General features: G+C 41.1%; 1 protein-coding gene across 3 annotated transcripts in view; it reads right to left on the bottom strand.

Annotated features, from left to right (window-relative positions):
* SYT16 (synaptotagmin 16) overlaps positions 1 to 21,489 on the bottom strand; it is a 342,174-nt gene that overhangs the window by 52,601 nt on the left and 268,084 nt on the right. For 2 of the 3 annotated variants that reach the window (XM_054448010.2, XM_054448011.2), the window contains 4 exons: positions 17,763 to 17,975; positions 12,170 to 12,426; positions 6,324 to 6,764; positions 3,209 to 3,398 (listed from right to left, as the gene is read on the bottom strand). In XM_054448010.2, coding sequence (XP_054303985.2) covers positions 3,209 to 3,398; positions 6,324 to 6,764; positions 12,170 to 12,426; positions 17,763 to 17,975 — 1,101 coding nt within the window. The remainder of the gene's footprint in view (positions 1 to 3,208; positions 3,399 to 6,323; positions 6,765 to 12,169; positions 12,427 to 17,762; positions 17,976 to 21,489) is intronic. The other variant, XM_054448012.2, reaches the window with a different exon arrangement.

Here is a 21,489-nt window from a genome sequence, read left to right as displayed (position 1 = left end):
AATAAAAAATGATAAAGGGGATATCACCACCGATCCCACAGAAATACAAACTACCATCAGAGAATATTACAAACACCTCTACGCAAATAAACTAGAAAATCTAGAAGAAATGGATAAATTCCTCAACACATACACCCTCCCAAGACTAAACCAGGAAGAAGTTGAATCTCTGAATAGACCAATAACAGGAGCTGAAATTGTGGCAATAATCAATAGCTTACCAACCAAAAAAAGTCCAGGACGAGATGGGTTCACAGCCGAATTCTACCAGAGGTACAGGGAGGAACTGGTACCATTCCTTCTGAAACTATTCCAATCAATAGAAAAAGAGGGAATCCTCCCTAACTCATTTTATGAGGCCAGCATCATCCTGATACCAAAGCCTGGCAGAGACACAACAAAAAAAGAGAATTTTAGACCAATATCCTTGATGAACATTGATGCAAAAATCCTCAATAAAATTCTGGCAAACAGAATCCAACAGCACATCAAAAAGCTTATCCACCATGATCAAGTGGGCTTCATCCCTGGGATGCAAGGCTGGTTCAATATACGCAAATCAATAAATGTAATCCAGCATATAAACAGAACCAAAGACAAAAACCACATGATTATCTCAATAGATGCAGAAAAGGCCTTTGACAAAATTCAACAACCCTTCATGCTAAAAACTCTGAAGAAATTAGGTATTGATGGGACGTATCTCAAAATAATAAGAGCTATCTATGACAAACCCACAGCCAATATCATACTGAATGGGCAAAAACTGGAAGCATTCCCTTTGAAAACTGGCACAAGACAGGGATGCCCTCTCTCACCACTTCTATTCAACATAGTGTTGGAAGTTCTGGCCAGGGCAATTAGGCAGGAGAAGGAAATCAAGGGTATTCAATTAGGAAAAGAGGAAGTCAAATTATCCCTGTTTGCAGATGACATAATTGTATATCTAGAAAACCCCATTGTCTCAGCCCAAAATCTCCTTAAGCTGATAAGCAACTTCAGCAAAGTCTCAGGATACAAAATCAATGTACAAAAATCACAAGCATTCTTATACATCAATAACAGACAAACAGAGAGCCAAATCATGAGTGAACTCCCATTCACAATTGCTTCAAAGAGAATAAAATACCTAGGAATCCAACTTACAAGGGATGTGAAGGACCTCTTCAAGGAGAACTACAAACCACTGCTCAAGGAAATAAAAGAGGATACAAACAAATGGAAGAACATTCCATGCTCATGGGTAGGAAGAATCAATATCGTGAAAATGGCCATCCTTCCCAAGGTAATTTACAGATTCAATGCCATCCCCTTCAAGTTACCAATGACTTTCTTCACAGAATTGGAAAAAACTACTTTAAAGTTCATATGGAACCAAAAAAGAGCCCGCATCGCCAAGTCAATCCTAAACCAAAAGAACAAAGCTGGAGGCATCACACTACCTGACTTCAAACTATACTACAAGGCTACAATAACCAAAACAGCATGGTACTGGTACCAAAACAGAGATATAGATCAATGGAACAGAACAGAGCCGTCAGAAATAATGCCACATATCTACAACTATCTGATCTTTGACAAACCTGACAAAAACAAGAAATGGGGAAAGGATTCCCTATTTAATAAATGGTGCTGGGAAAACTGGCTAGCCATATGTAGAAAGCTGAAACTGGATCCCTTCCTTACACCTTATACAAAAATCAATTCAAGATGGATTAAAGACTTAAATGTTAGACCTAAAACCATAAAAACCCTAGAAGAAAACCTAGGCATTACCATTCAGGACATAGGCATGGGCAAGGACTTCATGTCTAAAACACCAAAAGCAATGGCAACAAAAGCCAAAACTGACAAATGGGATCTAATTAAACTAAAGAGCTTCTGCACAGCAAAGGAAACTACCATCAGAGTGAACAGGCAACCTACAAAATGGGAGAAAATTTTCGCAACCTACTCATCTGACAAAGGGCTAATATCCAGAATCTACAATGAACTCCAACAAATTTACAAGAAAAAAACAAACAACCCCATCAAAAAGTGGGCGAAGGACATGAACAGACACTTCTCAAAAGAAGACATTTATGCAGCCAAAAAACACATGAAAAAATGCTCACCATCACTGGCCATCAGAGAAATGCAAATCAAAACCACAATGAGATACCATCTCACACCAGTTAGAATGGCAATCATTAAAAAGTCAGGAAACAACAGGTGCTGGAGAGGATGTGGAGAAAGAGGAACACTTTTACACTGTTGGTGGGACTGTAAACTAGTTCAACCCTTGTGGACGTCAGTGTGGCGATTCCTCAGGGATCTAGAACTAGAAATTCCATTCGACCCAGCCATCCCATTACTGGGTATATACCCAAAGGACTATAAATCATGCTGCTATAAAGACACATGCACACGTATGTTTATTGCAGCATTATTCACAATAGCAAAGACTTGGAACCAACCCAAATGTCCAACAATGATAGACTGGATTAAGAAAATGTGGCACAAATACACCATGGAATACTATGCAGCCATAAAAAATGATGAGTTCATGTCCTTTGTAGGGATATGGATGAAATTGGAAATCATCATTCTCAGTAAACTATCGCAAGAACAAAAAACCAAACACCGCATATTCACACTCATAGGTGGGAATTGAACAATGAGAACACATGGACACAGGAAGGGGAACATCACACTTTGGGTACTGTTGTGGGGTGGGGGGAGGGGGGAGGGATAGCATTGGGAGATATACCTAATGCTAGATGACGAGTTGGTGGGTGCAGCGCACCAGCATGGCACATGTATACATATGTAACTTACTTGCACGTTGCGCACATGTACCATAGAGTCTAAAGTATAATAATAATAATAAAGGAAAAAAAAATAAAAATAAATAAAGTTGAGGGCCTAGGACATATTAGCAGATTTTAATTGCCCATACACATTATGTTGCTGAAAATGCTGTTCATTATTTTCCTTTAAACAATATAGACACACAGGCCAGTCTATTTCATGTCCAGATATATCTAGATAGCAAAGAAGTCTAATTAGAGAGCCATTTAAAAATACAGAGGTATCTCTTTGTGAAAGCTTGCTTAAGCCATAATAAGATCATTTTTATGGTAAAAATTAAAGAACTAAGATGAAAGCAGACAGGACTTTCCACTTGCCTCTGGAAGAACCAGAGCTGGGAGAACAGACTCACACTTACCAGGTGCTCGGTTAACAGCGAGGTTTCGGAAATGGCTGCCTTTGATCATTTCCACAGATAATCGCCCCGTTGTGGCATTGTACGAGAGCCCCACCAACAGCTCTGGCGCCCCTCCATGAGACAGCGACTGCGTGGATGAAGTACTATCACTGTGAGAAACCGCAGATGGGCTGAGCGGAGACCCTCCACTCTGGAGGGGAAGAACAACAAAGAATCCATTGGCCCACGCTGCACTGCTCTCTTTTAGAGAAAGCCGATATTATGTTTGGTGAAATTGTGACCCAATCCCCAATGACTGCCAAAGATGACTAAGGGCGCACTCGGCGTGAATTACAATGGGCCCAGGGAGCACAGTCATGGATGAGATCCCTGCATTAGGAACTGACATATTTGTTTCAAGAGCTGTCTCCATTCAATATTTCCTCTCTAAAGACAAAACGGACAAAGACGTTATTACTAGTGTAAATCGAACCCTCTAAGATACAAGGAGAGTTAATAATACATTCAATATAGACTCAAATTCCCTCCTGTGTAATCTGTGCTTAGATGTTTCTAAGGAACCCCTCCACTCCAGGCCTGAGGTTTGTTTCTGTTCTCTGCAGCTCCTTGATGAATATGGCAATACAGGAGGCGTTGTGTCTTAACTATAAAAGAAATGACCACTGGACGTCTACCCCCACATAGAACATTTGGCTCCTAGTTCTGCTTAAGGTTGTTAAATATATGCCAGGTGCCAAATTTTGCCTTTTAAAGAAATAACTTACATTACAAATGAGCACTTTTACAACTGTTTGAGGAAAAAAGACAACACATGGGTTGTGGGTCTCAGCGACCTGGCAGGCACCAAGTGAGCCCAGGAGAACCTGAGCTTTCTGTCACGTTTATTCATGGGCACGCTTCTCCTGAGCACCTACCCTTCCCCACCAGGCACAGGCACGTTGGGAGGAGGAGCGCAAAATTGAGCAGGACACTGATTGTCCCTCAAGGCACGGGAGTAGGAATCAGTCCTGTGGGGGCAGGCAATCCTGTCCCCCGAAACACCATCTCCTCCACCAGAAACAAGGGCATTAGACTTGACTTAAACCTTTCTTCTCAATGTCTGAAATCATTTCTTCAAATTTCTGACCAGAAACTCAATAATTAGAACCAATAAAAGGAATCAAATATTCTGCCCATCTGCAGGAAAGTATCCTGTTTACCAAACCACAGACATTTCTGCAGAGCACCCCCCTACCTAACCCGAGGCTGTATGGAACACAATTTGTAAATGGCAGGGCTAGGTGGTTGTGATAGACGCCTTACAGACCCTGCTGTCTACAAGATAAAAATTCAACAATGAAATATTTGCTTACTTTTAAGTGAGACTCACTCCCCCTCCTGTGCTCCTATAAAAGCTTCCCGCTGTGGCACCTGTCACTCACTGCTTGCTTCTCCCATCAAATTCTGAATCCGTATAAATCTCTCAGTCCCTGGTGCTTAGCCTAATGTCTGGCACATAACTATGCTCAACAAATAACTGGTGAATGAAAGATTTTCACCTGCAAAGTTCTTTTACACTAGCTCATTTTCCCCATTCAACTCTGTGCCACCAGCACACAGCATAGGGCCTAGCAAGCATAAATATGGGTGTGATCATCCCCATTCCCAAGCTCTGTCACGCAGGATCCCTTCTGATCTCCATTGCATTCTGTTCTCCATCATTTCAGATGTGCTTTACTCAGATAGTAAGAAAAAAGGGAGATCTGAGCAGAGATGAGACGTCATCTGGCTTATACTTTAAAAAGCTCATTCTGGCTCCCATGTCCAGAAGAGTCTGTAGAGGCAAAGGCAGAAGTGGAAAGACCACCACTGAGCAGCTATTTCAGTAATGCAGCAGAGAGCCAGGTTCTGGTTGTACCTGAAGATAGAGCCAATAGGATTTCAGGTGGAAAACAGAAAAGTCACAGACGACTTCTGAGATTTTTGACCCCAGCAATTGGAAGAATGAAACTGCCTTTAAGCAACATGGGGAAGACTGCAGGTGGAATAGATTTAGGGAGGCAAAAATCAGGATTTCAAGCCTGAAGATGTTAATTTTGAGACATCATTGGACATTTAAGTAGACGGATCTGCCACCACTACAGTCCAGCCTTTCTGTCTCCTTTGTTCTTCCTCAGATATGACAAGCTTCCCCCCTCCCCTGGCCACCCCACATCCTGACTGCTTGCATGTGCTGTTCCGTCTATCTAGAACTCTCATCCTCCTCACGTCACCGGCCTCGCTCTCTCAATGCTTTGAGTTCTGGTGTTTTATCACCACCTCAAAGAAACTTTCTCTGATCCTCTAAACAAGCAGCAGCCTATCACTCTCTCTCCTTGCCTACTTGGCCACCACTAGACTGCAAGCTCTCCAAGGACAGAGGCATCACCTGCTTAGTTCTTTCCTGCATCCACTTTGCCTATACCATAATTGACAGTAAACATCTCTGAATGAACGACTGATTGACCCCAGAGCCTAGAGAGCTCCCTGATCTGTTAACATAGTTTTGTAAAAGGAGATGGGCATACTACATGACATATAACCCACAGCAGTAGTGAGATGCCCATCCTGTAGACCTGTAAATTATGACACCTTTCCTTGAAACCCTGTGGCAAGCAGGGAAATGGGGTATGAGGGAAGACTGTAGTAATACATACAAATGAAAGGTTTCAGAAGCAGCTGAAGTTCTGGGCTGCTATCTCAGTCTGTCCCAGCATACCCGTTAAGAACCTTGCCCAGAAAGTCCCATCTCTGAGATTCATCATGATGCAGATTGGGGGCAGGAGGAGTAGGATCAGTTATCCACAAACCAGAAGGCCAAGCCACCTTCCTTGTTTTTCTCCATGCCCTCTACCACACTGCTGCCCTCTTGTCCTAAAATGGACAGGGCATTTATCCATCAGGTTATCAGGAAGACAGGCATGAAAGACCCATTGTACCATGAAGTGCAAATCATGGCTTACAAGGGGGAGGAGAGCCAAATGGAAAATTAAATTAAAGTCTCTGAATTCTCAGACTGAATGTACTAAATCAAGGGCTGACAATCCCAGGTCTTCGAACACACCACGTCATTAGCAGCACCATTTAACATACTCACGCTTATATTACTTCTTGGCTCCAGAACCAGAGTCACTTTCATTTCCCCTTCTGGGTGCAGGTGGCTGAGATAGAATAGTTTCTCTCCCATCATTCTCTCTCGGGTCATCTTCCGGGCAGCGTACAGGCGGAAGCGGACAGCACATGCAGCCACGTCTCTGGGCTCCAGCTTAGCAAAGGTGACCTTCTCCCTGAAGACGGGGTTGGGCCCTCTCTGTATGTTCGTCCTGCCCCTCTGTTTCTTACCAGGCAGCAGCACTACATGAACTTGCCAGGAGTTGACACCACTTCGGTCCTTATCTGGGAGGCCCTGTGCCCTCACAATGGTCACTGTGAGCTTCTGGCTGGCGGCTCTATATTCAAAGATGACATCTAGGTCACCGCACTTTGAGATGGGCTCTGAGACCCCGGATGGCACCTGCAAATTGGTCCTGTCCTGTTCCTGTTGCAGGCAGAGGAAACAATTAGAAATGGAAATGATGATCCCAATTACATTTTGGCCAGTTGGTGCCCCTTTGGGCTCCTTCAGAATCCCTGCTTTCTAACTGCCAGTGTATTCCCTCTATATCAGATAGGTCTGTTTACTGGTCTATTGCTGCATTAAACTGTGAATTCTTTGACGGCAAAGTGCCTAGCATATGGTGCGCCTTCGTGAATGTTTTTGGAATGGATAACTAAAGCTTTTATATTTTTGCAAAGTGTTTTCATATATACTGCCTCTCAAAAAGCACAATTGCCCAGGATCATTGAAACCAACTGAGATGCTAAATCTAAAATTAAGTCAACAGGCAATTGTCCATAGGCGACTTTTCCTTGTGTCCCTAAATACAGATGGTTGAGCCTGAGCCTGTTCTCCACAGGCAAGAGCTTTCTACAGACAAGAATTTTGATGGGAGTCCCAGGAAGGTGATGCTTCAGTATATTTTCAATCTAAGTGGGAGAAAAGGTTTAGGGCTGAGCTTCTCAAACTTTAATGTAGACCTAAATCATCTGAGGATTCTGATTCAGTAGGTCTGGAGTGGAGCTTGAGATTCTGCCATTTCTGGGACATGCACAAGGGATGTTGATGCTGCTAGCCTCGGCTCACACTTTGAGCAGCAAGGGTTTAGGAGGACACCTCCACAGCCCTTTAGTAAACAGCAACACTGAGCCTGGAGCCAGAACACCTAAATGGAAATCATAACTCTACCACCAACTAGCTTTTTTACCCTGGCCAAATAGACCAGCATCTCGGTATTCTAGCTTAAAAATCCACATTAATGTGCCTACTTGCTGGTGTGCTGTTGTGAGGTTTTCATTGATATGAAAATACCTGGCTCAGACCAGGCTGCATAAATATCTATTCCCACCACTGGACTGGTGCTACCTATTCTCAAACACACATCCCTCTTTATGGAATGTCGCCCTTGGGTAGCAATTTACTTGCAGCCACTCAGATCTGATAACCTTACTGGGAAAACTGACCTGAGCTGCATTTATTGTAATGAACCACCCCACTAAAAATTATAAATAATGTCAATAATAATTCTATTTTTCTCTGAAGGCATGATCCTTACCTGTAACTAAACTTTGAACGGATTCTTATTGCAAACCAGTTCTTATTTATGCAATTGAACACCAGACCTTGCTAATTTAGAGATCTCACTTCAAATTATAATAAAATGCCTCAAAATGTGCATCCATAAATGAAACTTTCCCACATAGTCTGGGTGAAAGTTCATGGTTCTCTGGGTTCATATTTCCTTAGGAAGCCCAGGCCTACCACTTACTAGCTCTATGACACTGGGCAAGTTATTTAATCCTTTTCATGTTCTATTTTCCTCAACTGTAAAATGGAGATGGTGCCTTCTGTGTAGGGATGTTATAAAAAGTAGAGGACTTGACAGACAGCAGACATCTAATAAATATCCCTTTCTTTTAAGATTCAAATTAGCCTGCAAGAAAATTTAGATTTCTTGTAAAATAAGTGAAGCTTCTTATATCCTTTCCTCTGAGCATGCAATCATGCGTGAGTGTTTCTATTCAGAGGTACTTAGTTTCAAGTGATAAAAGTGGTTGCTATAGAGACTTTTGAATACAACTGACTAGTGTATATATATTAGAAGCAAGTCTCCAAGGATTTAGGCCAACTCAAAAATCAAGTCAGAATCTTCTCTCAAGCTCCCTTGTCTCTTCCTAAAACTCCCATCTATTTTAGCCTACTCTTGATCATCTCTGTATTGCATTTCTGACCATAAGTAATAATAGCTAACATCTACTAAGCTATTTCTTATGCCAAATACCATATCAAATCCTTTACAGACTATAAAAATTGGCTCTTAAACACTTCAGATCTTCTTGGCCTTAACTCATGTTCCATCTTCCCCTAAGGCACAGCCTATCTGGGCTCTAAGTCGTTTCAGCCTGGAACTACTCAATAAAGTCTTACCTTCTACCCACACAATATAATTCTCATTTCTTATCATTGGTCTCTCTGTTTACCGCCAAGGCTTAGACAGCTGCAGAATCCTGCTTGACACCAATATATGTAAAGTCTACTTTTTGCCCCATAGTCAGTTGTCCTATCAGTTCATACAGCTTCCTGGAGTGTGATCACACAAGATCAAGCAATTAGCCATACAGAGTGATGGCCAATTCAACTGTGTATTCTCATACTTGATCTCCCTTCTTCCCTGCCTTACTTCCCTTGTCTCGCACTTTTGTTCCCTGGGGTTGCACTCCCAAAGTAGGGAACAAAGCCTTTACTTAGGCTCTGCTTTTTTGAGGAACCCAACTAAGAAACATTATCTTTTTGAATATTTACATCAATGCAATGAGGTAGGTATTGTAATATCTTCATTTTATGGAGGAAGAAACTAAAGCTCAGAAAGACTAAATAACTAACACGCTCTCTCCCCCCAAGCCCAGATCACATTCCCAGACAAGATTATCCAGGACTCATTCCCTGGCAGTTTGAGTCCCGGGCCTGCCTTAACTCATATTCAATACTCAAAATTCCAAACCTTATTTTGAAACATACAGTCTCCTTTCTTCTTCCCCAAACCTTTAGGCATAACTATTTCTACATATATACGTGTGTGTGTGTGTGTGTGTGTGTGTGTGTGTGTGTGTGTATAGAGAGAGAGCATGAGAGAGAGAGAGCGCGCACAAGATGAAGAGGGGAGAAGACAGAAGGTGGGGGTTGGAATCACACTCTCTGTGGTTTTCACATCCTTTGAGGCCCCTGCTCTTAATGTTAGTTAATAGCTCTTAGTTTTGTCAACTTCAATGCCAAGGTAAAAATATTTTAGTGAATGAGGAGCTCTCTCCACTTATGCATCAGGCTATCTCTTCAGATAAATGCTCACTCCACCTGCAGGTTTCTAAGAGAGTCCTGGGTAGAGCTCCTGACTGTCCTAAGAGCTCCTCTGAATAAACAGATCCTGCCAATGGCTGGGCTTTGGATAGGCCAATTCAAGCTGTGGCCCATGAAAACCGGGCTTTGTGGCCCCTCCCTGGGTTGATTTGAGAAAAAGATTTGTGAATGTTGGTATTTTCATAGCAATTAATTATTTCAACACACTTTACCTCTCACCAGGCAATTGAAGGAGCTCCTCATGTGGGTACTGTTAATACCACTAATCCATCTGACCTTCCTGCAAGGTAAAATCTCTTCATTCTTATCCCCATTTGGCAGATTTTAATTAACTTCTCAAGGCCAACCAATTAATCAGTGGAAAGCAGAGATGAAAAGTGGGACACCTGTCTCCCTGTGTGCTCAAAATCACCAGCCACACTCCCATTGTCTTTCCTGCCAGGCTCTGGGTCTGCAGGAAAAAGCCAAAGGCCTTTGCCAGCAGAGAAAAGCAGAGCTCGAAAATCCATCAGCCTAACAGGTAGTCACACTGCATGACCAGTTTCCTGCTGAGACAAAATAAATGATTCCTTGAGCTCCAATATCCTGGGCTTTTCCTTAAGATGAGAATAGTTGTGTCAAATTGTCAAAACCCATGTAGGTCTAAAGATTTTCTGTCAAATTGAAAGCCTTTCTGTTTTAGTAAGATAGTGTTGATGTCATCTGTGTGGCCTAAAGTAAACAGGCCTACAATATGTTCCTGATGCCAGATACACAGGGGAAGACAGAGTTCTCAATACAGCTAAGAGGCAAATAAATCAATTCTTAAAAGGCAAGCTAAGCCTGCAAAGCAGGCAGTTACGGGAACTGCCTCCGAGTTGGATTTGAAGTTCTACTGTAGGAGCACCAAATTACAGTTTTTTCTCAAAATAGATAGGAGGTTGAATGGAGCACAGAGATGTCTGGGTATTTTTGGAGTCTGAGAACATTTAGTACCCTCAATACTGAGTCTTCTATTAAAGCTCCAGCAGGCAGGTAAATGGGAGGTGACCTGGAGAAGGCACTTCCAAGCCTCTTAGCACAATCACCAAGGAGACAGAGTATCAATAGGCAGGCAAATCGTTTGGTCTGTTTTGTTTTTGGGAGAGAGATTCAAAATATTTTTTAAGTGTTAGTGTGTGGGATTTGATATGGCTTGGTAGTAAACTAACGGGTAAGCAGAGTTTTTTCTTTTTTTAAACAAAATGTATAAAGTAAATGGCTTTGGGTGCCTCTATATGAAGGGCTGCTTTTTAACAAGCCACAAACCACAAACCACATACGTGAGCCACCATTTCTGGTCCTCAGCAGAGACATCTACACAGGGGCACAGATGTGTATGTGTACCCGTCCTTAGATACTACCTACACGCACCAATGTGTTAGCAGTAAGGCTTGCAAACAGGGTTTTCTGTGATTTTTTTTTTTTTTTTACCTTGAGCATTTAGCATGTGTGACACTCCAAGTCCTAATAAGAGATGCATCCTGTTTATTTTCTCAAATGGATGCTAATAAAATCCATTCACCTCTCTCCTCCTTCCCCCATCCCTGCAAATTATATTAAAGGTTTATATATGTATATGACTTATTTCATCAAAATTAATTTCAAATTAGGTATTAAACACCATTCCTTAATGCCTTCCAATGTCACAGAATCATGATAGGAGGGATCTATCTAATGGAAAAATAACCGTAAGAGCCAGTAAAAGGAAACAATTTGGTAAAATCCTTATCACAGTGCCTGGCATATATTAACTGCTCAATAAATGGTAGCTACTACCATCATCACCTCCAGCCACATCTCTGGACTGATTGTTACATTTATTCTGGACTAAGCTTTAACTGAAAAAGAACTTTGAAAGAAGTATCTTTTATCAGAGGTTTACTACAAAAAGCAGTGTCAATGGCCAGAGGGCCATTACTGATTAATGCTGTCTCCTAGGCACAAAATATATTTTGTATATATTCACAGTGCAAGATCTGCATCATTATACCTTGCATAATTTCACTTGGAAGGCCATTTCATTTTAGTTCAATTTTCAAATAATTTTCATATCAAATAATCATAACTTGAGATTTGGGCTAAATAAAAATAGACTCCACTTAATTGAAACCATGAAGTAAATAAACCAGTCCCTCTAAAGAACTGAAAATTCCATTATTTAAAATTAAGTCTATAAAAAGCCTTTATATAAAAGAAAAGCCTGGCTGTTCCTGGATCCATTCTGCCGCCATTCTTATTTTTATTTTTTTTTTTTTTACCATTTTTCCTTTTTTTTTCCATTTTGAGAGAAATTTATGATTCTTTTATTGACATGCATGGGATTTTGGTCATCTGGACAAAAATTTATTGCAGATAAAAGTAATGCTTCCTTTCTGGAAATGTTCTTTTTTTTTTAGTGAGATGAGAAAGGAGAGTGGAAAGAGAGGAAGGGGAAAGGGAACCAATGAAAGAATGAAAAACAAATAACTTGCCTCTGGACTCCACATGGAGGAGCTGTCAGTGGCATAGGAATCTTCAAATCCCCGGCTATTAAAAGCTGTCTCCATCTCCAAGCTGCCCTCTGTGGATTGGCGCCTGAGGCTTTGGACCACACTGGACTCTTGGTGAGATGTGCCGTGGTGTTTGGCATCCCCCCTTTCACATGGGGACTGTGAGTGAGCAGGGATGTGGTCATCTCCACCGTAGGAGAGATTCTCAGAATAACGCCGTTGGCTGGCTCCATCCAAATCTAAATTTGCAATAAGAAAACCATTTCAAACGCATTATTTTTTAACACCTTTTTACCTAGAGAAATTGAGTAATTGCAGTCACAACAATCAAGATTGCAGAAACAGAACCCATACCAACAATACCTGCAGAAACATAATTCTATCCATACAGTGAAGAAACTTGATCCATAAAATAAAAAGAACATTATCTCATTATGTGGGGTATCAGAAGGCTTAATACTTTTTAAATATGAGTGTAGAGACTATATATTTATGTCAAAAAGATAAAATCGACACAGCATTTTGCTGGAGCTAATGACCACAAGACTTCTGCAATGGATCTAGAAAGCAAAAAGAGTCATCTAATACGGAGATCATATGGTCTCCCGACTCTACCATGCTTCCTTTTCTCTTCAGTGTTTACTATATAACCCTCTGCTCAAAGAGCTTCGGTGACCCTACCAAGTAAAAAGTTCCCTCCTTGATCCATGGTCTTGGATTGATATGATCTGAGTTTAAATCCTGTCTCTGCCATAAGAACCCGGACAATATTCAAATTCTCTGAATCTTTGCTTCTTTATCTACAAAACGATAAAAGCCATCAGAAGATCACTGTGGACACATGAAATAATATTCACCTGGCAGCCAGCAGGCCTTCCATAAATATTAGCCTTGCTTACCTGCCTGGCCTGAACTGGCCTCATCCAACCCATCCAACCCCATTTTCCACTGCTTCCCAAGTGACCATGTCTCATTCCTCTGGTCTCACTGGTTTATGAAAATGCTAGCTGTGTATTTCTGCTCACAGTGCCCCTCAGATCCTCCCTGTGTCCTGTCCTCCCTCCCCATACAAAGCACCAACAACTCCTGAGACTTCCCTGACTCCTTCAGTCTCCACACTTTTCTCTCTCAGCACCCCTCACCCCCATTCATCCCTTTCGTCTTCCTACATGTCAAGAGTGTCCTCAGATGATCAGGAAAAGCTGGCAGGGTCTTCCTAGGAAATAGCTGCCCCCACTATTTGCCTCCTACACCCAAAGAGAAATTGAGGATCTCTTATCTCTTTGGCCTCTTTTCTCCTCCAGCAGACCCCATCCCAGGATGAAAGAAAACTAGAGATTTAGACAGGACAAGGGAGTGGGTTGGCAAAGTCTATGTCATAAAGCTCTTATATATACATTGTATGGTAGCAATTGTTTTCCCTTGTTAGCCTTATACCTCAGCTATTAATAGAATGTAAGCTTCTGGATGGTAGTAAGCCACATATATCTACTGCATAGTCTTTATCTGCCAGTGCGTTATTACTTACCCTTCAGAGAACTTTAAAGTCTAGGTAGGTAACAAACATTGAAAGCAGCCAGGTATGCAGCAATATGAGTGGTGGTGACAGGGGTTCACCAGAGTACATGACCCATGTATAGTAAGCATTCAAACTTTAAAAATATGTTATCAACCAGACCATATAAAAACATCTTCAGGCAGATCCTCGGGGCAGAACTTCAGACTCCTGATATGGGGTTTTGTAAAATCACAGCAGGCCATTGAGAAAGTTCCCTATCTTCCTCGTTATCCTTAATTATTCAGTTCAGACCCCTTGGAAACACTTTTATAGGACATCACAAAATTTTTACATCCAGACTTTTGGTTATTTGGCAAACATCCTAAAAACAGGCCACACAAAATGACAGAACAGGGAAAAATCCACATGCAAAAACCTACAACATAAAGCAGGATTTTCTTCTAAGTCTCTAATTAGCACACCCATTCCTCACATATGCAAACAGTAAAATGTCCTATTAAACAGTGGGTCATCCATCAACATGTGTACAACCCAGCAGGATTTCAGCACAAAATTTTACTTTGCCAAGAAATTACCCCCATAAAACTCCTACGGTGATAATACCAAGATCAGTAATAAGAGAATTTTCAAAAGCTACATTAAGCCTTGAAAAGTTATTCATAACTGAAAAACATAAGAATGATATTAATGTAACAAACCATTTTCCATGACAGACAAGCAAGGAATGAATTAGAGAAGCAAATCTGGGGTACAAGTCAAGTTGTGAGGAGGAGGAAAGGGAAAGGTGAATCACCTTTCCATAAAGCAGTCTTCCCGTGCCTTTAAATTAAAGAAGATCATGACACCTTCAACACACGCACAAAAGTAATTGCCTGTTGTCAGAGAAATGTATCCTGGCTTCTTAGAAATTATAGGCCATAACTATGTCACATCAACCAAATTTATTTTAACAGAGAAATTCTTCCACTTGCTTAGTCCATATCCCACTTTGATGGAATAAAACCCCATTATTCAAATACTTTTTTCATACTCCCAAACCTCTCTCCCTGATCACCACCCAAATACAAAGACTTCTGCTTACCATCTGTGATGGCAAGTTTTATGTGTCAATTTGGCTAGACTATAGGTGCCAATTACTCAATCAAACACTAAATCTAGGTATTGCTGTGAAGGTATTTTATAGATGTGATTAAAGCCTATAATCAGTTGACTTTAAGTAAAGGAGATTATCCTACATAAGCAGTCAGCTGAAAGACCTTAAGAGAACTGAAGTTCCCTGGAGAAGAAATTTAACCTAAGAACTACAGCTTCAGCTCATGCCTAGAGTTTCCCCCTACCTTTCCCTACAACCTTTCCCGCAAATATGGGGGCTGTGTATTTCTGTTACCTAGCCAGCCACCACCTTCATATAAATCCATTCTTTGCAATGAATCTCTTGGGGTACACACACACACACACACGCACACACACACACACACACACACACCCCTACCTGCATGTGCAGGTGTTTGTATGTACATATACATTCTGTATGTACATATATGCATGTAACCCTGCTGATTCTAGTTCTCCGATTGAACCATGACGGATATACTGTCTCAAACAAAACTAAGTACACATTCTGGAGACAATTGAGCTGGTTTTGAGGACACCAGAGTAATAATATCTAGCTTGTAGGAAATATCCTCAGAATAACTATTCCATACACAAAAATAAGGTTACTGCTAGAAAAAAAAAAAAAAAAGCCCCAGGAAATGGACTATTATTCTGCAGCTAACCTTTCATGCCTAAAGACCTTGCATACAGGCCTCCAATCCAGACCACTTAGACCAAAAACCCTCTTTAATGTTATCAGGAATGCACTGACAATTACTGTGCAATAACCCTAAATCAGATGCACAGGAAAAAAGAGAACTTGCTTGGAATATGGTTCTAAATAGCCTCACCACAGAATCTAGAATGAAGGATTTCACTTAAGATGAAATATGAGACAACCTACCAATAGCTCATTCATGTTTCAGATTTTACTTGGATTTGGCCCTTTAATTTCACTGTCCAACACTTTTGAATGCATTTTTAAAGTGGAAGAACTGTTTCTACAACTAAATTTAATCTTACAAAACAATGTTTACAGTGGAATAAAACAGCTAAATAGAGACTAGGCATACCAAAAAATTCCTCTCTGGAGTGCATGCTTAATCTTTTCATGATTCTTTACCACTGAAAAAAATCCACCGATATAAAGATGAACAAAAAAAATCAAGCAATAAAAACCATGTTAACATTTCCATGGCATCTGCTAACCTAAAATTTGACATGGGGCTATTTCTATGAAAATCCTGCTGATTTTCTTCAAAATCTACAGGTACTTCATTCAATGCAGTAGATTTTTTTCCTCTTTAACCTTTTCTATCACCATCTGTCTAAAATTCAGAATTGCCAGTTAGGACAAGAGATAATTTGTTGCTCATTCCAGGAAGGATAAGGGTTAGAATGGTTGTCAGAACTCTCAGAACATCAGCCATTTGTGTAAATCAGAAGCCAGACACTTGGGCTTTTGGGAAATGGGGCCATTAGCTTTAGGATTAAACAAGCTGTTCTCAGGGAATCAACTGCTATTAACTTTCATTAGCTAACATTTGCCCTCTCAATGGAGAGAAAGGAATGCTGTGATGTAACATCAGAGAAAGAGAAAAGCCAAGAGAGGGGGTGGGGAAATGACAGTGTCAGCGGCCACTGATGTTGTGGTTCGGTTATATAAGGCCTTTACTTATTAATTTGAGCTAAAAAGAATGGCAATAAAATACATGATGTTGGCTTATGTCAATAAGTCAGACTACATGACAGATAGCAAGTTATTCCTGCTGAAAATTAGGGGTCTTTTTGTTAATTCCACCTCTTTAATCCTTTATTCTGTCTGCTCGTCCTGTGCTCATCCTCAAATCAAAATTTCTTCTGTTTTATCTTCTTTCAATTTCTGCACCCTCCTTTTTATCTGTCTGGGTTTGAAAACATGGAACATCTACAGCTATGCCCTCATTTGACTGACCACCTTCCCAAAAGGAAAGAAGGAAAGGTTAGAGAGCTCAGGTAACTGAGACCAGGTCATGAAGGTGGGTGGCATAGCATTTTCTCTTGCTTTTTTACCAAATACACTTCACAGACCCTTCCCTGTTACAATGGCTGTGTCTATTCAGGGCTCTGGGCATAAAGGACTCAGATAGATACCTTGACCTTTGCTTGGGAAAGCACAAAGAAATAGGGTACTGCTCTGTTTGCATCCTCTCTCCAGGTTACTTTGGGTCTATGTTAGGGAGGGGACGACCTGTAACAAGGTCTGCCCAACATCCCAAGCTGGCCGCCCTACCTTTGAGTATCCCCTCCCCTTTGTGAAATGTAAATTTAGGATGATGATGCTGGAGAATGACATAAGACTTTCTGCTTACCCAGTCATTTTCATGCAGGTGGAGTGTGTCAGAAACTACAGGGACTGAAGGTAAGGATGCAGGGGCATGTGCTGTTTGAAAAAGGTTATTTAATATTATTACACTACTTTTTTTATTTGAAAGATAAAAATACCCATTGCTTTCATAATGCAAACTAATTAGAAGAAAGGCTTCAAAATATCTTCGGGAGTTATATAGGTATGTGGAAAACTTATTTTATGATTCTAAATGGGAGAAATGGCACAGACTCTCAATGTCAGTGGACAGGTACGTGACATTTTCGTATTTATCAAAAGGGAACAAGATTTGCTAAGCTCAATAAATACTATTCTAAATTTAGGAAGAAGTGGCCAATAAGAAAGAAAGGGAAGGGGTCCCACAACCTAGTATCGAGACCCACCCACTTCTGATCCATTCCCTCTCTCAACCTCCTGCATGGCAGTCCCCTTGGGAGGTTTAAAGCAGCCCCTTTGCTCCACGTACTGCATCTTGTCTCATTTTCTTTTCCTCTCTGGACTCTCAGATGCAGAGTGCAGAGGTTGAATAACTCAGATGCACTCTTACCCTTGGCCATCCCTGGTCTAAAGAAAGGGTGTGAGGCAATGAATACCTTCGCAGGCAGATACTTCTGTGCCATCTTCTCCGTGTGTCAACAACGAACGGCTGAATTTTGGTTTCTGCTCCAATCCTGTCTGCTTTCCTTTCTCAGATGTCACTGAACGGAAACTCTGGGAGCGGGACACGGAAATCTCAAATTGTTTGATCACCTCCTCGTCACTGTCAGAAGATGTGGACAGCTCTTCGTCATCCCCAAAGCTGTTGACTGGGAGTAAACAAGAGCCATGAGTCTCCTGTGTGGCCTATGTACTCGAATACAGAGATAGACTCTCCAGGAAAACAGAAGAGAAGAACATGGACAATGAGTTTGAACGAAGGCACACTCAAACTGGATAGAAAAAAATTTAAAGCACTTCTGCAACACAAATTTGAGTCCAAAGCAAAGAATGCTCATGAAGGTAATTAGAAATACAGTATATAGCTAGAACCCAAGATAAATCATTGGGACACCCAAAATCATCATAATGAACCCTCACGTTGAGCCAGGCAGCTCTGCTGATTTGGTATGTTGTTTAAATGTGTTCATAACTGGAAACAGAACGTTTATCAGTACATTTGCCTTATATGCAGTTCTAGTCAATGACCATGGGATGTATGCTCTTCATCTCATCTAATTTATTAAAACACACATAGCCAATCCCCACTTCAGAGAAGGAATATTTACAACACGATTTTCCAAAAGCTTTCTAGTTTTGAAAAAAGACTCCACCAGGCGCAGTGGCTCACGCCTGTAATCCCAGCACGTTGGGAGGCCGAGGTGGACAGATCACTTGAGGTCAGGAGTTCCAGACCAGCCTGGCCAACATGGTGAAACCCTGTCTCTACAAAAAATACAAAAATTAGCCAGGCACGGTGTCAGGAGCCTGTAATCCTGGCTACTCGGGAGGCTGAGACAGGAGAATCACTTGAACCCAGGAAGTGGAGGTTGCAGTGAGCTGAGATTGCACCACTGCACTCCAGCCTCGGTGACAGAGTTAGACACCGTCTCAAAAAAAAAAAAAAAAAAGAAAAGAAAAAGAAGAGAAAAGAGACTCATTGTGTGTGTGTGTGTTTTAACTCATTTAGAAATTTTCTGAATCTTTCTCAGCATCAACAACCCAACCTTTGAAAAATAAGTTGTATTGTATATATTTGAGGTTTACAACATGATGGTATGGGATACATACAGATAGTAAATTGGTTCCTAGAGTGAAGCAAATTAACATATCTATCACCTCACATAGTTACTTTTTTGTGTAACAAGAGCAGCTGAAATCTACTTATTCAACAAAAGCTCCTAATGAAATATAGTTTTATTCACTATAATCCATATCTTATAGGTTAGATCTGTAGACTTGTTCATCCTGCATATCCGCTTTGTATACTTTGACATGCATCCCTATTCCTGCCCCTTGGTAACTTTTTTTTGTTTGTTTGTTTTTTTAAGATTCCACATCTAAGTGAAATGATGCACTATGTCTCTTTCTGTGTCTGGCTTATTTCATTTAGCATAATGTCCTCCAGTTCCATTCATGTTAGGGCAAATGGCAGATCTCCTTTTTAAAAATTTTTTTTCATTGTCAATATAAAAATCTCATTCCTTTCTAAGGCATATTTATGTACCACAATTTCTTCATCCCTTTGTCCATTGACGGACACTTAGGTTGTTTCCTTATCTTGGCTACTGTGAATAATGCTTCAGTGAGCATGGGAGTGCAGATACATTTATAAGGTGGTGATTTCACCTCCTTTAGTTATATACCCAGAAGATGGACTTGTGGATCATATAGTAGTATATTATTAATTCTTTTTCTTTTCTTTGAGACAGAGTCTCGCTCTGCCACCCAGGCTGGCGTGCAGTGGCACAATCTCAGCTCACTGCAACCTCTGCCTCCAGGTTCAAGCAATTCTCATGCCTCAGCCACCAGAGTAGCTGAAATTACAGGCATGCACCACCATACCCAGCTTTATTTTTTATTTGTTTGTTTGTTTGTTTGTTTTAGTAGAGACAGGGTTTCACCATGTTGGCCAGGGCCTCCCAAAGTGTTGGGATTACAGGCGTGAGCCACCATGCCCCTGGCCTATTGTTAATTTATTTAGGAACCTCTATACTGTTTTCCATAACAGCTGCAACCATGTACATTCCCATCAACAGTGTGCTAGAGTTCCTCCTTCTCCATAACCTCACCAACACACGTTGTCTTTTGTGTTTTTGATAATAGCCTTCCTAATGAAACACCCTTTGAATTATTCATACACTTTTCCCACACCCTTGATATACCAGCACACGGGTCCTCTTTCAGTTTCTCCAACAGGCCGAGATTGTTCCTGCTGTTGAGCTCTTTGACTTTGTTGTTCCTTCTGCCTCCCCCAGGTGTTTACATGTCTGGCTCCTTCACATCGCAGGTCTCAGCTTGACTGGCACTTCATCCTACAGTCCTCCCTGAACATCCTCCCTTAAGTAGTTGCCTTCATAGCACTAAGCTTTAGTTCTCTGTTCTCCCCTACAACTTCCATGAAAATAAGGATATTTCCTATTTTGTTAACTGATGTCTCTCAATATGTAAAACAATGCCTGCTCCACAGTAAGTAGTTCATAAACTCTTGTTAAATATTGAATGACTTGGTGAATACCCAGAGTTCTCCTAAGGCTGAGTGTATATCCATGCACACACACATACACACACACACACACACACATGCACACACATGGTTCCCTGTGCTTAGAATACTCTTCTCCAGCCCCTATATACACTAGTCAGGAATCTAACTCATCATTGAGGTCTCAGCTTAGACATCACTTCTTCCAGAAAGTCCTTCCCTGACCTCTTACAGCAGGTTAAGAGCTCCCTGCATGTGCTGTAAAACAATTTTCTGTTCTCTCTTGTCAGTGCTCCCTCGGATGCCATGGCAGCATTACCTATCTAACTGCAAGTTACCCCACCTAATCTGCATATACCATGAGGGTGAGGAGCACATCAGACTGCCCACCTTTGCATCCAGGCCCTATCTCCAAGCCAGGCACAAAGCAGACTACTCTGTAAATATTTGCTGAATGTGAATTGGAAACCATAAATAATGGGGAATAATTTTTCATCATTTTATATCCCAAAGTCACACAGTGATTCCAGAGAAGAATATGGTTGTTCATTCACAGATGGGTCCTGAAGATCACTTCTGAATCAGAAGCTAGGAAGGAATAAAAAGCCATATTTCAAGTGAGAGAAAATAATTTTAAACACCAGCCTGGTCAAAACATGTATTCTCTGGCTTGTCTAAGAGCTGACATTCCTGAGGTTCTTTGGAAGACTAGCAATAATAACACACTTACTGAGTGCTCATTATGTGCCATGCACTGTCATAAGTGCCTGACACATAAAACCTTTACAACTATTTCCATTTTTCCAAGAAAACTGAGGCAGACAGAAGTACACAGCTGGCAGAAGATCACACTGCCAATTAAGAGCAGAACCAAGATCTGATTTAAAGCAGCCAGTCTCTAGCACCCACATTTCTAATCATAGTGCTGGAGAATCAGAGAGAGGTGGTGGAAAGAACTCTCACTCTGTGTACTCACATTAACTAGTGGAGCTCCTGTGGCCAAGTCTCTTAACCTCTCTTATGCCTTGTGTTTTGATCATTTTAAAGGTCTGGATCATCTCCCAGGTCTTTTCTAGCTCTAAAATTCTCCAACTCCAAACTTCCTGCTGGACATGCATCAACATTTGATTTGTTTTTCA

This window comes from Pongo pygmaeus, chromosome 15, assembly GCF_028885625.2.
Source record: "Pongo pygmaeus isolate AG05252 chromosome 15, NHGRI_mPonPyg2-v2.0_pri, whole genome shotgun sequence".
In the NCBI taxonomy this organism is placed as follows: domain Eukaryota; kingdom Metazoa; phylum Chordata; class Mammalia; order Primates; family Hominidae; genus Pongo; species Pongo pygmaeus.
This window is presented reverse-complemented; position numbering and strand designations above follow the sequence as displayed.